This window comes from Urocitellus parryii, chromosome 4 (assembly GCF_045843805.1).
Source record: "Urocitellus parryii isolate mUroPar1 chromosome 4, mUroPar1.hap1, whole genome shotgun sequence".
In the NCBI taxonomy this organism is placed as follows: domain Eukaryota; kingdom Metazoa; phylum Chordata; class Mammalia; order Rodentia; family Sciuridae; genus Urocitellus; species Urocitellus parryii.
In genome coordinates this window covers 91,049,659-91,064,230 of record NC_135534.1, presented here as the reverse complement: position 1 = coordinate 91,064,230, position 14,572 = coordinate 91,049,659, and the positions used below count along the sequence as shown (strand labels likewise).

General features: G+C 38.6%; 1 protein-coding gene and 1 pseudogene across 1 annotated transcript; both read left to right on the top strand.

Moving 5' to 3' along the window:
* Window positions 1-456: 456 nt before the first annotated feature.
* On the top strand, window positions 457-1,364 carry LOC113185385 (growth arrest-specific protein 7 pseudogene; annotated as a pseudogene).
* A 3,777-nt stretch (window positions 1,365-5,141) lies between these two features.
* Mmp10 (matrix metallopeptidase 10) lies at window positions 5,142-14,269 on the top strand. The gene is made up of 10 exons (XM_026392490.1): window positions 5,142-5,246; window positions 5,883-6,127; window positions 6,224-6,372; window positions 6,803-6,928; window positions 8,775-8,939; window positions 9,100-9,244; window positions 10,331-10,464; window positions 11,890-12,049; window positions 12,743-12,846; window positions 14,169-14,269. Exons 1-10 carry the CDS (start codon window positions 5,142-5,144, stop codon window positions 14,267-14,269), a joined length of 1,434 nt encoding a protein of 477 aa, XP_026248275.1.
* Window positions 14,270-14,572: the final 303 nt, after the last annotated feature.

Genomic DNA, 14,572 nt, shown 5'->3' with positions numbered 1-14,572 from the left:
CACTTCAAATCTACAGAGTAGAAACTATCCTGCCTCAGATCCACACGGCTAGATGGGAAGATACACAAACAAAATGAAAAAACAAGGGAATAAAGTGCTCCAAACAAACCAAGGTGCTCCCATAAGAGAATCCATCGAAGAAATGTCAGAGAAGGAGTTCAGGATGTATTAGTAAAACTGTTCCATGACTTAAAGAATTATATAAGAGAGCAGGCACAGGAGTTAAGCAGTAAAATAACAGATTCGCTTCAGGAGATGAAAGATCACTTCTGTAAAGATATAATAGAGGTCCTGAAAAGAAATAAAGAAGAAATCCTTGAAGTGAAGGAATCACTAAACCAACTTAAAAGTTCAATGGAATGTATCACCAACAGACAAGACCATTTGGAAGATAGAACCTCAGGCAATGAAGACAAAATATATAATCTTGAAAATAAAGTTGACACCACAGAGAAGATGATAAATTGCGTGACATTCCCTCACCCAGACTCCATGCCTGAACAGCAACTGCTAAAGCCAACCGAGTGGAGCTACTGTGACTACTTCTGGGCTGATAAGAAGGATCCCCAAGGCAATGGCACAGTGGCTGGATTCGAACGGCTGCTCCAAAAGCAACTGAAGGGCAAACAAATGCAGAAAGAAATGTCTGAATTCGTCCGAGAGAGGATAAAGATTGAAGAAGAATACGCAAAGAACTTGGCTAAGCTCTCTCAGAACTCCTTGGCTGCACAGGAGGAAGGCTCCTTGGGAGAAGCCTGAGCCCAGGTGAAGAAGAGTCTGGCAGATGAAGCAGAGGTTCATCTCAAGTTCTCCGCCAAGCTTCATAGTGAGATAGAGAAGCCCCTAATGAACTTTCATGAGAACTTCAAGAAAGACATGAAAAAGTGTGACCACCATATCGCTGACCTCTGCAAGCAGCTCGCCAGCCGCTATGCGTTGGTGGAGAAGGCCCGGAAAGCCCTCACAGAGTGGCAGAGAGACCTGGAGATGAAGACCCAGCAGCTGGAGATCAAGCTGAGCAACAAGACAGAGGAGGACATCAAGAAGGCATGGAGAAAGTCCACACAGGCTGGCGATGACCTCATGAGCTGTGTGGACCTCTACAACCAGGCCCAGTCCAAGTGGTTTGAAGAGATGGTGACCACCACTTTGGAGCTGGAGCGGCTGGAGGCGGAGAGGGTGGAGATGATCCGGCAAGATCTGTGTCAGTACACACAGCTGCGGCATGAGACAGACATGTTCTACCAAAGCACAGTCGAGCCTGTGGACCAACTGCTTTGAAAAGTGGACCCGGCCAAAGACAGAGAGCTGTGGGTCAGAGAGCACAAAATGGGCAACATTGTCCCATGGACATGGAGATCTAGACACGCCTGTGCGGCCCCAGGGGTCCTGCCCAGGAGAGGGACTGGGGGTCCCGTGGAGAGTGGGTGGTGGCTCCCTCTGCGTGAAGCTGCCCTCCCACCCACTCTCCTGTCCACTGAGGAGAGAGGAGGGAGCTGGCAATTCTAGAAGGGTGATCTGGATGGCCCAGCTGGGGAATCCAAAATATTCCCAGGCCAAGAAGACAGACCTGCAACCCAGCCCATTTCTCCAAGACTGAAGTCCTCCTCAAACCCCGTGCTATGCTTGTTGCTCTGAGAACAAACTGAGGCTGGAACTTTGTGGTCCCTGCTGAGTTCCATAGGGGTGGCCGTCACACACTTGTGCCCTGGGATGCCCCAAAGCCCATCCTCCAGCTGGTCCCTTTATCTCCCGGGCTTTGGAAGATCAAGGAAGGGCTGTCTCTGCCTCCAAGCCAATGTTAAGAACAGAATCATGGATAGAAGGCGCCGTCAGCTCAGCCTGCACCTAGAATCCTTTACGGCCCTCTCTCTATTTTTCTCATTGGGTTCTGGGAGCCAAAATCTGGCTTTTCTTGGCCACTTTTCATCCCCGTGGGTCTTGGGAAGGCCTGTTTTCTGTCTTCCCTGACCAACCCTTCCCAGAGAGGTCAGGATGGAACTACCTCATTAGGCTATCAGAACAGGCATCATCTCTGAAGTCTCTGGAAAATCCCCATCCCTCCATTCCTCAGCTGCTTTCTCAAGGTAGTCCCCACCCCCATCCTGCCACCCCTGCCCAGGCTCACTAGAAGGAGCTTTCCAAAGTTCTCTGCCCGTGAGACTTCCTCTAGCTGTGTGCATGTCCAAAAGCTTTGAGAGATGGAGATGAGCCAGAAACCACATGGGGTCTGTCCTGTCCAACACCGGGCTACCCTAATCCCCGCTCTCCCAGGCTGCCCACCAAGGGCTTAATAGGGCTAGGTCAGTCCCACATGAGACAGGTTAGGCAAGTCTTTGTCAGACTCCATCTGCTTATGCAAGGTAGGGTTTGGACTGCTGTCCCTTGTATAAGCATTGCAGACTCTCTCTCTCTTTGCTATCCCAGTGCATCCTGCCACCTGGACCAGCTCCTCTGTTCATCTTCCTGGAGAAGCCTGAGCCAAGAGTGACTCGGGAAGCTTTTCAGCACTACCCCTGGGTTCAGCCCGCCACTTTGTTTCTCGACTACAGCAAACACCATCTCCACCATCTTAGCCTAAAGAATCAGCCTGAGGGGGCTGGGAGAAAAAATTGACACAGTGATCAAGGAATAGCTTCTAGCCAGAAACCCCTGCTCTGAGAGCCCATCTTTCTTCATCTTTCCCATTGATGGCTTTCGGCTTGACCCTTCCATCTCCCATGGGGGCAGAATTCTACCAGCACAATTCACTGATCTTTCCCTCAATTTAACATTGCTAATAATGGATGTTAATCTTGAATCTTTCAGCATCTCTTCCATTGAATTATAATGGCTTTCTCATAGTTTATTTTAGAAAGATGTTCAATATACTAAAGCAAATCAGAAAAAAAAAAGAAGTAGCTGGATTAGCAAGACATTCAGGTGAACAGAACAGCAACTAATGAAGAAATTGAAGGCAAGTTCAGGCATAAGTGTCAAGAGCAAGAGAAAAATATCAGAGGGTCAAATCCAAGAGAAAGATGTTGAGAAAGAACCAAAGTCCAAGCCAAGAGATCTTTGATAAACCTACAAAGTGTAGTGGCCGAGTTCTATGATGACAGTTCTGAGAAATCACTTTCCACTCATTAGTTAGAAGACCTTGAATTTATCATTCAAGTTTTCTGATCCTAATTTCAACCTTGTTGGGTGGTTCTAAAGAGTAGAAATAACATACCACATTTAGAAACTGGTACATAATAGAAACTCTATCCTAGGAGTTTCACCTTTCCTTAAAGATTAATTAAGGCCTGCTTGTCTGACAGTATGTATACTCCAGCAAACTTAATAAGCAATAAATTACTTAAAAACAAATAGGACTCCCCTGCCAAAGTCACTATTTTTTCCAGATATTATGGCTTAATGCAGGATAAGTTTACACACCAACATCACTACTGTGAGGTATGTGGTTTGATGTTTTGACAATTATAATCATAATTATAGCTCTCACTACTACATAAGATCTCTTAATAGGATGTGCCAACACTAATAAAGTTATGACTCTATTGAATATGAGGTATCTCAGAGCTTGTCTAATCACTGCCTAAGTGCACCATCCTGGCTTTGTCCAACCAATAAGCTTTGCCTCTGAAAGAACTTGGAATGAAATGAAAGAACATTTGCTCCCCAGCATCAAGTATACGTAACCGCCCTTCAAATGAAGTTATCTACATCTCATTTTTTAGGTGCAAAGTAATTGCCTGAAGAAATGATGTATTTGCTCCAGCCCATCTGTCTTTGTCTGGGTCTGGTTGTCAATCCTTTCCCTCTGATTTTTGAGCTGATTCCATTCTACTCTACCTCATGGTGGAGCAAACAGGCTACACTAAGCCACAAGTTGACTCATCTGGCTCAGTGCATATCCAAGCTTCTCCCCAACTCTGGTTAGGAGGTCTTCCTTGTAGTCTCCTGGATTTGGACATCCAACCTGTCCAGTCTGCCTTAGGTAGGGTGGAGGTGGTAGATGGTACTAAAAAGATCATTTCCTACACATTAATTAATTTAATGTCCCTTTACTTTGGATTTTCATACTTCAGAGATGGTAGAACTAATTTATCTTTACTGAGAGAAAACATGTAATTCTATACAACAAAAATTTCAGGGTCTTTTATATTAATAGGTTAATTTGACCAGTTATTGCAGAGTTTGTGTTACTGCATGGAAAGCACTGTATTTGTGCGAGGAAAAAAGAAAAGAGAAAAAAGGAAATTCTATTCATGAGTAAAGGTGAGTGAAGGAAAGGAAGGATTTGAAATCATTCTCTATAACAAATTTCAATCCATCTCTTCCTTTGTACCTTGGGAGAAGGAAAAAAGGATAAAAATAATTTGAAAAGCTAAGAAAAGAAGGAAGCTAGAAGGAACATTTTAGTCAAATGTGCAATTTAATATATCTCAACTTATTAAGTCTTACTAAGCAATTACTGTGTCCATATCATTCATTCTGGAATGGAGAATGAGTGAACACCAAAAGTTCTCTCCTTTGTGTCCTCCTTCCCCTACAGGTTCTCCTGTTCATGCTCAGCTCCTTCTCACAGTCCTCCTACTCCAGGTCCAGCATATACTTCTGAAAATCTGTAATACTCGTTAAAAACAAGGATTCTGGAAATGAGATATCTGTCATTATATTTCCCTAGATAGTAAGCCCCACATTTAGGCCACAGTTGTATTTGGAATTTCGTCCCATCAATCTATTTATTCCTTGCCTGCTTATATTTGAGGTAAAAAATATAGCCTTTTTAAGGAAATTGCACTGATTTAAAATATCTAAATATTTGAGATTGTATCAGGCTCGTCAGCAATCTCCCAGAAAATAAACAATCATGAATTATCCACCCAGTTCTTTTTCTTCTTTACAAACACAGAAACCACTTCCTGGAAATTAGTCATGTTTTCAAGTTTATTCGGTGGAGGGAAATTACTGATGTAGGCTATATCGTACTCACATTGAATTTTTGTGAATATTATTGGTGTCATTCAGATTAAAAAACCACAAATATGAATCATGCTATTGGTGATCTAAACATTGTTTCCCTATAAAACGGTAGCCACTGAAAGGTAGAGATAGAAGCCAGTAGGAGCTTTCTTCAGGTGAAGGCAGTCAGGATGAAGCATCTAGCCTTCCTTGTGCTGTTGTGTCTGCCAGTCTGCTCTGCTTATCCTCTGAATGGGGCAATGAAGGAAGAGGACCCAAACATGGATCTTGTCCAGGTAATTAAAGGTGGTATCCATTGCAGCTACTGGCCAGCCCACGTAGAGAAACACATATGCCTGCTTGATCTTTCAAAAGCAGCATGACTTGATTGGAAGTTATTGTGTTGGGAAAAAAATTAGCATCAGAAAATGTCAAAGTGCTGCAGGTGAAGAGTGATTTCATTTTAACAGAGAGGGAAAGAAAGGCACTGGAAGTGGGAATAATTACTCAGGAACAGAACAGTGGTAGCAACCTTGGGGCTATGTTAAAATAATTGAGGAGGGAGAACATGCTAAATTTTGGTCTTTAAGTAATATCAGGTAATAGTACTTTAATTATTATTTGCTGTGTGTAGACGAAAGAATGTCTCTCACTTCAGTCTTGAGCCAGGTCTACATTAGCAATGTCAAGTGGAAAAAAAATTAGATATTTCACTCAAAGTATTTACACGAGTATGTCAATTTCCTCACTTGGCTAGGAAATTAAATTACAATGAAATAATAAAATAAGGCATCTCAATGAAATATCAAATCAAATGGGATACTTACTTTTGTTTCAATAAACAGGGAAATAATTAAAATGTTTTTGAAATTTAAGTAAATGGCTAAAAAGTGACATGAATGACTTAAGAACTGTATTTATTGTTCCACTAGCAATACCTAGAGAAATACTACAACCTTGCAAAAGATGAGAAACGTGTTTTTAGAAGAAAGGACAGTAGTCCTGTTGTTAACAAAATCCAAGAAATGCAGAAGTTCCTTGGACTGGAAGTGACAGGAAAGCTGGACTCTAACACGTTGGAAGTGATCAACAAGCCCAGATGTGGAGTCCCTGACGTTGGTCACTTCAGTACATTTCCTGGCATGCCAAAGTGGGGGAAAAACCACCTTACTTACAGGTAATGGGTCCAAAGAGGTCCTCCCATGTTATTGAAATTTGATTGGCTGTATCACAGGAGAAAATTACATTACTTTCTTCACATTTTCTCATCCAGAATCGTGAATTACACCCCGGATTTGCCAAGAGATGCTGTTGATTCTGCCATTGAGAAAGCTCTGAAAGTCTGGGAGGAGGTGACTCCACTCACATTCTCCAGGATGCATGAAGGAGAGGCTGACATAATGATCTCATTTGCAGTTAGAGGTAATGAAATAAAATACCATTCATCTCGTCTTATGATCAGTTAAGGCTAAAAAAACAATACATTTGGTTGGGTAATTTATAAACAACAGAAATTTATTGTTTAGCCTTCTGGAGGCTGAGAAATCCAAGATTAAGTTGCCAGCAGATGGTGTGTCTGATGAGGGTCTATTCTGTGTTCCCACTTGGTAGAAGGGGCCAAGAGACTTCCTCCAGCCTCTTTTGTACGGGACACTAATCCCATTCATTAAACTCTCAAGACCAAATTACTTCCTAAAGGGCCCATTTTTAATACTTTCATACCAGAAATTGTTTCAACATATGGATTTTGAGGAGACACTAACATTCAGATCATTGCATTGGTATTATCTTACTAAAATGAATTTTTAAAAAATCTGAATACTCATATTTACATTAATTGTTTTTCCACCAGCACATGGAGACTTTGAACCTTTTGATGGACCAGGACAAAGTTTGGCTCATGCCTATCCACCTGGGTCTGGACTTTATGGAGATGTTCACTTTGACGATGATGAAAAGTGGACAGAGGATGCATCAGGTGGGTCATAAGTCCCGGAGGGTAATTTCATAAAAAATGTTGAGCTACTTAAGAATAATTTGTACAGAGTGAGCAGTAAGTGGAATAGACTGATAACTGAGATTTCTTATTAACTGAGTGGTAACTAGAAGTACCTATCTTCATTGAATCATTATTGAAGAAATTTTGTGGGGAGGATGGAGTACTGGGGATTGAACTCAGGAGCACTTTACAACTAAGCCACATCCCCAGCCCAATAAAATTGAATTTTATTTAGAGACAGGGTCTCACTGAGTTGCTTAGCACCTTGCCATTGCTGAGGCTGGCTTTGAACTCGAAAACCTCCTGTCTCAGACTCCAGAGCCGCTGGGATTACAAGGGTGCACCACTGCACCCAGCTGAAGAATTTTATAAAATGTGTGCATTTCCTTCTTTGCCCCCACTATACACAATGCAATAAGCACCATTTGATCTATTTCCACAACTCGAGATCTTGTGGCAGTTTTAGGACTGGCATTTTTAATTGTTTTTCATCACTTAAATTATGAAGGATTACTGAGGAATGAATTCCATTGAGTCTGTTCTGACTCTAAAATGTGCCATTGAGTTTTTTTTTTCTTTCTTCTCATTTGCCTCCTTTTAAAAGTAAAGATCTGGAGAAAGTGCTAGGAGTGAGTAAATCTCTAGTTCATCTGTTTACATAGTACATCCTGCTGCTAGCTTAGGAGCTTTTTTTCCCCCCCAAGTTGGTTCTGAGAGACTTTACTAAATCTAAACATGATGACAAAAATTAACTTGGCTTCCGAAATTTGGAAACAGATGGTTGAAACAATTACGATTTCTGAGATTGGGTGAGATCTTTAAAGCAAGTGCAAAGAGCATCTCTGCTGAGTAGATAGATCTGAACTTTGTGCCACATGAAAAGATCTAGTTTGAATGATTATTCATTTCTGCATAACTGTTCAGGCCTTTGGTGAAGTCATTTGTACTATTAATTAAACTCTTTTTATAATCTAAAGTAAAGTAGAATCCAGCTGTGTTTGTGCTACAGAAAACTGGTATTGGGCATGTTTCTGTTATTTATTTTAGTGTTTTCCATGTCCAAAGTATTCTGATTTTCTATTTGTTCTATTTATTTGCTGAGAGAAATGTCCAAACACAGTTGTAAATGTGTCTATTGTTTTTCAGTTCTGATAATTTTTGATTCAGATATTTTATTTTTTTTTCTTCTATATTTTAGTGGGGCATTATAATTGTACATACTAATGGGATTTGTTGTCAAGTTTCTATTTTAAACTGGAAAGTTTGCACATTCAATGGCACCTATTACTGGCAAGATTTTTGACAATCAAAAATTATTTGAGTATGATGAAGAGGGAGAAGAACAAATCAAGCTAAATCCCTGAAGGAAATATCTTAGTTTTATACTTCAAGGAATATGTAAATAAAATTCTCTGTGATTAACTTAAACTAAGGCTGAAACTGGTACATGTTACTAAATCTGAAAAATTACTAACTTTATTTTTAGACAACTAAAATTTATTTATGACATGTTATCAATCTTGGTGTCTTGAAAGAAATATCTTTTGGAAATAATGTTTATCACTATTAGTATAGGAAAAGTGACCTAGTTTTCCTGCCCCCAAAAGGAACTAAGGCGGGATATAGTGGAAAACTCTCCCATATATTGACTTGTCAACCTTGAAACACACATGCATCTCTATGAAGTATGGAACATACCAATCAACAAACCTGTCCATAAACAAGGGACAGACAAGAATGAATTGTATAGCTGGCATGTGTTCTGAATGCATATTTATGGAATAAATCAATGTTAGACTCTGAAGATTTATGGTTTTACCAATAGGGATCAATTTATTCCTGGTTGCTGCTCATGAACTTGGCCACTCCCTGGGTCTCTTGCACTCAGACAACCCTGAAGCCTTGATGTATGCAGTCTACAAACCCAACCGGAACCTGGACCACTTCCGCCTTTCTCAAGATGATGTGGATGGCATTCAGTCCCTCTATGGTGAGTGATGCTGGACAAAACAGGCATCGAAGCTTTGCGACGATGCCACATGAGTATTGGTGATTTAGCTCACAGCATCTTGAGGATGTTGGAAAAGCATCTAAGTCCACAGATGCATCACCTTTCCCCTCACGTTTGCTTCCCCAACTCTTTCCTTCAGGACCTGCCCCTGAAACCCTTCAGAACTCCGTGGTATCCACCCAGTCTAGCCCACCAGAACCTGGGACACCAGCCATGTGCGATCCTGCTTTGTCCTTTGACGCAGTCAGCACCCTCAGGGGAGAAATCCTATTCTTTAAAGACAGGTCAGGCTGGAAAACTGAATCTTTCTCTATCCTTTTGCTATACAATGCCTAAAAAGGGAAACAAACAGAAACCTGATTGAGATTTTTAAATGAAAAATTTCCTATACATTGGAAAACATTCAAATCTGGCTCTTATTGAATTTTTAACATCTCCAAAGAATTGTCCAGGTCATTTCTTTACAGACTTACAAGGGATGATTCTTGGTCACTGGAATGTATACTCCATGAAGACAGGGGGGTTTACCTGTTTGTTTACTTTAAAATATCACAAGTTATAGGACTTCTTCAAAAAGTACTGGTGTACCTTTAAAAGCAGAGCAGTATCTTTATCTTTAAAGTTCTACTATTTCAATTAACCAATTTTGGAAAAAGCAATATGAGCTTACACATAATATTTAAATAGTACCCAAAGACACAGGGGTATAAGAAAAATCCCACCATCTCTGACTTATAGTTCTCTAGTTCCTTCCTATGTGGAACCACTGCTACCAATTTTCTTCATTTCTTTACTAAGATGTTCTATTCATATACAAGCATAAAGAGGGCCAAGTGTGGTGGTGCACGCTTGTAATACCAGCAACCTGGGAGGCTGAGACAGGAGGATCGCAAGTTCAAAGCCAGCTTCAGCAATTTAGCAAGGCCCTAAGCAACTTAGTGAAACCCTGTCTCAAAATAAAAATTTTTTAAAAAGAAAGAGCTAGGGACATGGCTCAGTGGTTAAGTGCCCCTGAGTTCAATCCCCAGTACCAAAAATTTTTAAATGAATAAAAATAAAATTACAAGTATAAAGAGGTATATAATAATTTTTGAAAAAATATTAATGGGTAAATAATATACATAACATTCTACAGACATTTATAATGAAATCAAGCTAAATTATCATATTGGCACTGGTTAAAAGTCTTGCAGTAGATTTCATTATCCTAGAATCCCATGTAGTAAGATCCAATCTAGGCTTCTGCAAAAGGATTAATTAGCACCGATTGAAAGTAAAGAAGACTATGTTTCTTTTACTTATATGTCTATTTCTACATATTTGTTATTTAATGAAGAAATACAATTGTAAATCATTTTTATGTATTGCAGATATTTATGGCGCAAATCCCCCTGGAGCTTTCAACCTGAATTGCATTTGATTTCTGCATTTTGGCCCTCTCTTCCATCAGACTTGGATGCTGCATATGAAGATAGTAGCAAGGACATTGTTTTTATTTTTAAAGGCAAGTATTGTACAGGAATTTATAACTTGTTCACTCAATTTTATTACATTTTAGATGATCTATTACTGAAAGACCTAGTGTCAATGATTTTTAAAGATGTGTACAAAAAACATCAGAAGCTTTATTTTAAAACATTCAATGAAGCTTCCTGAATAAATAGATGATATCTCATATCCATGGACAGAAAAAAAAATCAACGAGTTCAAAATGCCAATTTATCTACAGATAAATAACATTATCAATTCAAATGTCAAAATATCTTTCATGGAATTTGAAAACTGGATTCCATGATTTTTATGAAAGAGCAAAGGCCAAGAATAGCCAGGATGCTCCTAAAGGATAATAAGATGAGAATAGCTCTGGGATACAAGGCTCAGTAGGTTAGATACTGTAATATGAGGGCAGCGATAGGTCAGTGGAACTATCTAGGCTCAGTGGCTGCTTTGTTAGATTTAGACTAGATTTATGGTGCAATTCCCCTATATTATTTATAACATTTTTTGAGCTTCTATTACTTTTTGAGTTAGTTTTATTAACATGTTTTTGTAGGAAATTGCCAACTTGTTTTCAAATCAATTGATATAAAGTTTTCAGAACATTATTTTGTTGCAATAAATTATTAAAGTTATCTTTTTTTGTTTGTTTCTCTTATTGACTCTTTTTGACTTCTATTTTTCTTCATCAATCTCATAGGACACAATTATTCTACTGGTCTTCTCAGGGAATTAAGTTCTTTGTAGATCCTCTAATGCATTTTTATTTTCTATGTGTTTAATTTTTTTATCCTTATTATGCCTTTATTTTTTCTTTGAATTTATTCCACTATTGTTTTTATAACTTCTTAAGTTTGACTTATCTTTTTGACTGCAACCTATTTTCTTTTCTAATATAAGCATTTATGCCTATAAGTATCCTCTTTTTTTTTTCTTCATCCCACAAATTTTGATATGTGGTATCAAAAGGCATTTTGTTCCCTTTTAAGTTTTTTATTTCCATTTTTTTCCCTTGGCTCATAACTTATTTGTTTTGAGGAAGGAATTCAGGCTTAGGATGGGATGGGATAATAAAATAAATGTGGAGGGATTAATTGGAATCCATTGTCCCAATTCACTTGATTTTGAGTGGATTTCTAGAATATTCAGAAGAAACACAAATTAGACTTGACAATGTTGAACTACCTAAGAGGAAGTGTCCAAAAAGCAACTGATCTACTGATATGAAATTTGGGAGGGAGGTCTAGGTTAGAAATGTTGATTAAAAATTCATCAGCAATTGAGTACTGAATCAGAGTTCTTTACTAATTTATTTGTTCATTCATTCACTCATTCAGGAAATTTTTGTTAAATATGCCAGCATCTAGACCTCGGGTTAGTAGCTGGCATTAAAACCAGGACCTTCTCTTAATGCAGTAACGTTTTTCAACAGGAAATAAGTTCTGGGCAGTCAGAGGAAGTGAGGTACAAGCAGGTTACCCAAAAGTCATCCACATTCTTGGATTTCCTCCCACCATAAGGAAAATAGATGCAGCTGTTTATGATAAGGAAAAAAAGAAAACATACTTCTTTGTAGAAGACAAATATTGGAGGTAAGGTGCAATAGGAAGAACTTTGGAGGGAAATTATTCTCTTTATTTAAGGATCCTCATGCACCCCACTCTCTTTCTCTAATTTCTATTTTTGTGATTATGAGGAAGATAAGTTTAGTCTTTGCAACTTTCCAGATGCAAAGAGCTTTGAAAATGGCAATCACTGCCTACATATTCAGACACCAAAAGACACCAGGAGAGGCCCACTGAGGTCCAAAGGCACATTTACTTCTCACCCTATTACCAGTCACCATGTGACTGCCTTGTGAAACCCAAGTATTGCAAGCTACAAAGCCAAGGTCTCCAGGGTCCGTGTGTGATAGATGACCAGAAGTATGTTTTTAACCAAATGATTTAATTCACTTTGCATCTTATGTACATGTAGTCCTCATGAATTTGTGGCAGGTAGATACTTGGGTTCTATGTGTCCAAGCTTAGAAAATTGACTTTAGATACATACATACATACATACATACATAAAACCTCTGTAGCACCATGACCCTGTTTCTGGAGAAGATATTCTTTCATATGATGAGTTTATAAGCCCAGAAATGACATTATGATAGCCTTCAAAATGTTTGTACAAGTGGAGAAGTATCTATAATTCTACTCTAGAACATTGACATCACTTCATACTGTTGTGTAACGGGACTTCTACACAACAATCAGATGAATTCCTTTGCTTTGGTGCAGATTTGATGAGAAGAGCCAGTCCATGGAGAGAGGCTTCCCTAGAAGAATAGCTGATGACTTTCCAGGAGTGAAGACAAAGGTTGATGCTGTCCTACAGGAATCTGGTAAGAGGGTTCTCGTGTTATTGCCAGTGGGAGTACTTGGGGCATTTTATGGCATCAAAATGAAGTATATTTTGGACTGTTTTGACTCTTTGCCCATTTATAGAAAATGCTACTGTGAACGTTTGTGTACAAATCTTTGTATAACACTTATTAAACAGTACATTTAAAATTGGTAGATTTTATGTTATGTAAAACGGTACCTACATAAAGTTGCTAAAACATCACAAAAAAATGAAGAATCAAAGCAATTTTTAAATCATTCAGTCTTCTACTCTTTTTGCTCTCTTTTTACTCCTAAAATTTTTAACTTTTCAACTTGTACAGATTGGTTTTATATTTTGTTTTTTCTTGAATAACCTCTAGTCTCTGTTTCATGCCTGCATACAAAATCAAAGGATACATCCTTATGCTGAAACCAGTATCTTTCAGATCCCTATGTTGGTATTAATATACCACCAAATGTGAGCCAGATTTACTGATGACTGATTATTTTTCTCCCCTATTTCATTCTGCTGTCCCTTCAATCCTATCCTTCCTTAAGAGGCCTCTACTGGACTTCTGTTGCAATCTGCAATTGTTTACATTGGTTTTTTGTAAATAAATAATTGTCTTCCCATCTACTCAAAATAGACAAAATTTGACTCCCAATAAAGGATAGAGAGCAAAGCAAAACTTGTGCTTGCTTACTCTGAAGCAAAACTTTTACTTGCTTGCTCAGATTTTGGAGGGAGCTATCAGGGCTTGACACTGATATAAAATCAGCTATAATGCTCATGAAGCTGATGACCTTGTTATTCAAACAACTTCACCATAATGTATACAAAGTGGAAAATGAACCTCTGGCACATTTTACCATTAGTCAGATTCTCTTGGATTCAATTGCCTCCCATTCTGTGATTTCTGACCTATCGGAGGGAGGAGAGGTTGGGAAGAAAGAGGAGCAGATAAAAGTTTTGAAAAACCATAAAATCCCATTTAAAGACAATATAATGTAATGTTTAGAGCACTGGCTTTGGAGTCAGAGGAGAGGGAATCATCCTTCAATCTTTCATTAGAGATATTACCTTTGGAAAAATACAATGCCTTCCTAATTTTCAGTTTTGTCCTCAGTAATAACACCTTACATTTTGTTGTTGTTTGTTTTTTGGTTTTTAACAAGGATGGATGAGATAAAACATGTAAAGCATGCAACATAATGCCGGGAACAGAGAACTTCTTAATAAATGTCATCCATTATCGCTCACTCTTATTTTAAGTTATACAGGTTGTGAAACTAATTAATTTAAAGAACGTCTCATCATTTTCTTCATCTATGTTTTCAGGGTTTTTCTATTTCTTTAGTGGATCATTACAGTTCGAGTTTGACCCGAATGCCAAGACGGTGACACATGTACTGAAGAGTAACAGCCGGCTACGTTGTTAAGAAAGATCAGGAGAAGACAATGTGAAATTTTTGAATTAATTTAATAATTGCTCATCTAATTTATTGTGAGTTAGAAAGATTGATTATTCCTGTATGTGCTGTGGCCAAAGATGAACCTCGCAGGCATCTTTGTGGTCATGGAGCATTGTCTGAATTTCTTCACTTGCTCTTGAATTACATTGCACAGAAGTGAGAAATGCTCATGTGCAATAAGTGAGAGGGTGTATCTTGTGGTTATTTTATTTATTATTTAATAAAGATTTTAATTTTTATTCTGTTCCTTGCTTTCTGGAGTAATTCATG

Excerpts from the sequence above, each read along its gene's own strand:
- Mmp10 (XM_026392490.1), top strand. The coding sequence starts at position 5,142 with ATGAAGCATCTAGCCTTCCTTGTGCTGTTGTGTCTGCCAGTCTGCTCT. Across the intron at positions 9,245-10,330 it reads ATCCTATTCTTTAAAGACAG|ATATTTATGGCGCAAATCCC; the intron begins GTCAGGCTGGAA and ends TATGTATTGCAG. Across the intron at positions 10,465-11,889 it reads CATTGTTTTTATTTTTAAAG|GAAATAAGTTCTGGGCAGTC; the intron begins GCAAGTATTGTA and ends GTTTTTCAACAG.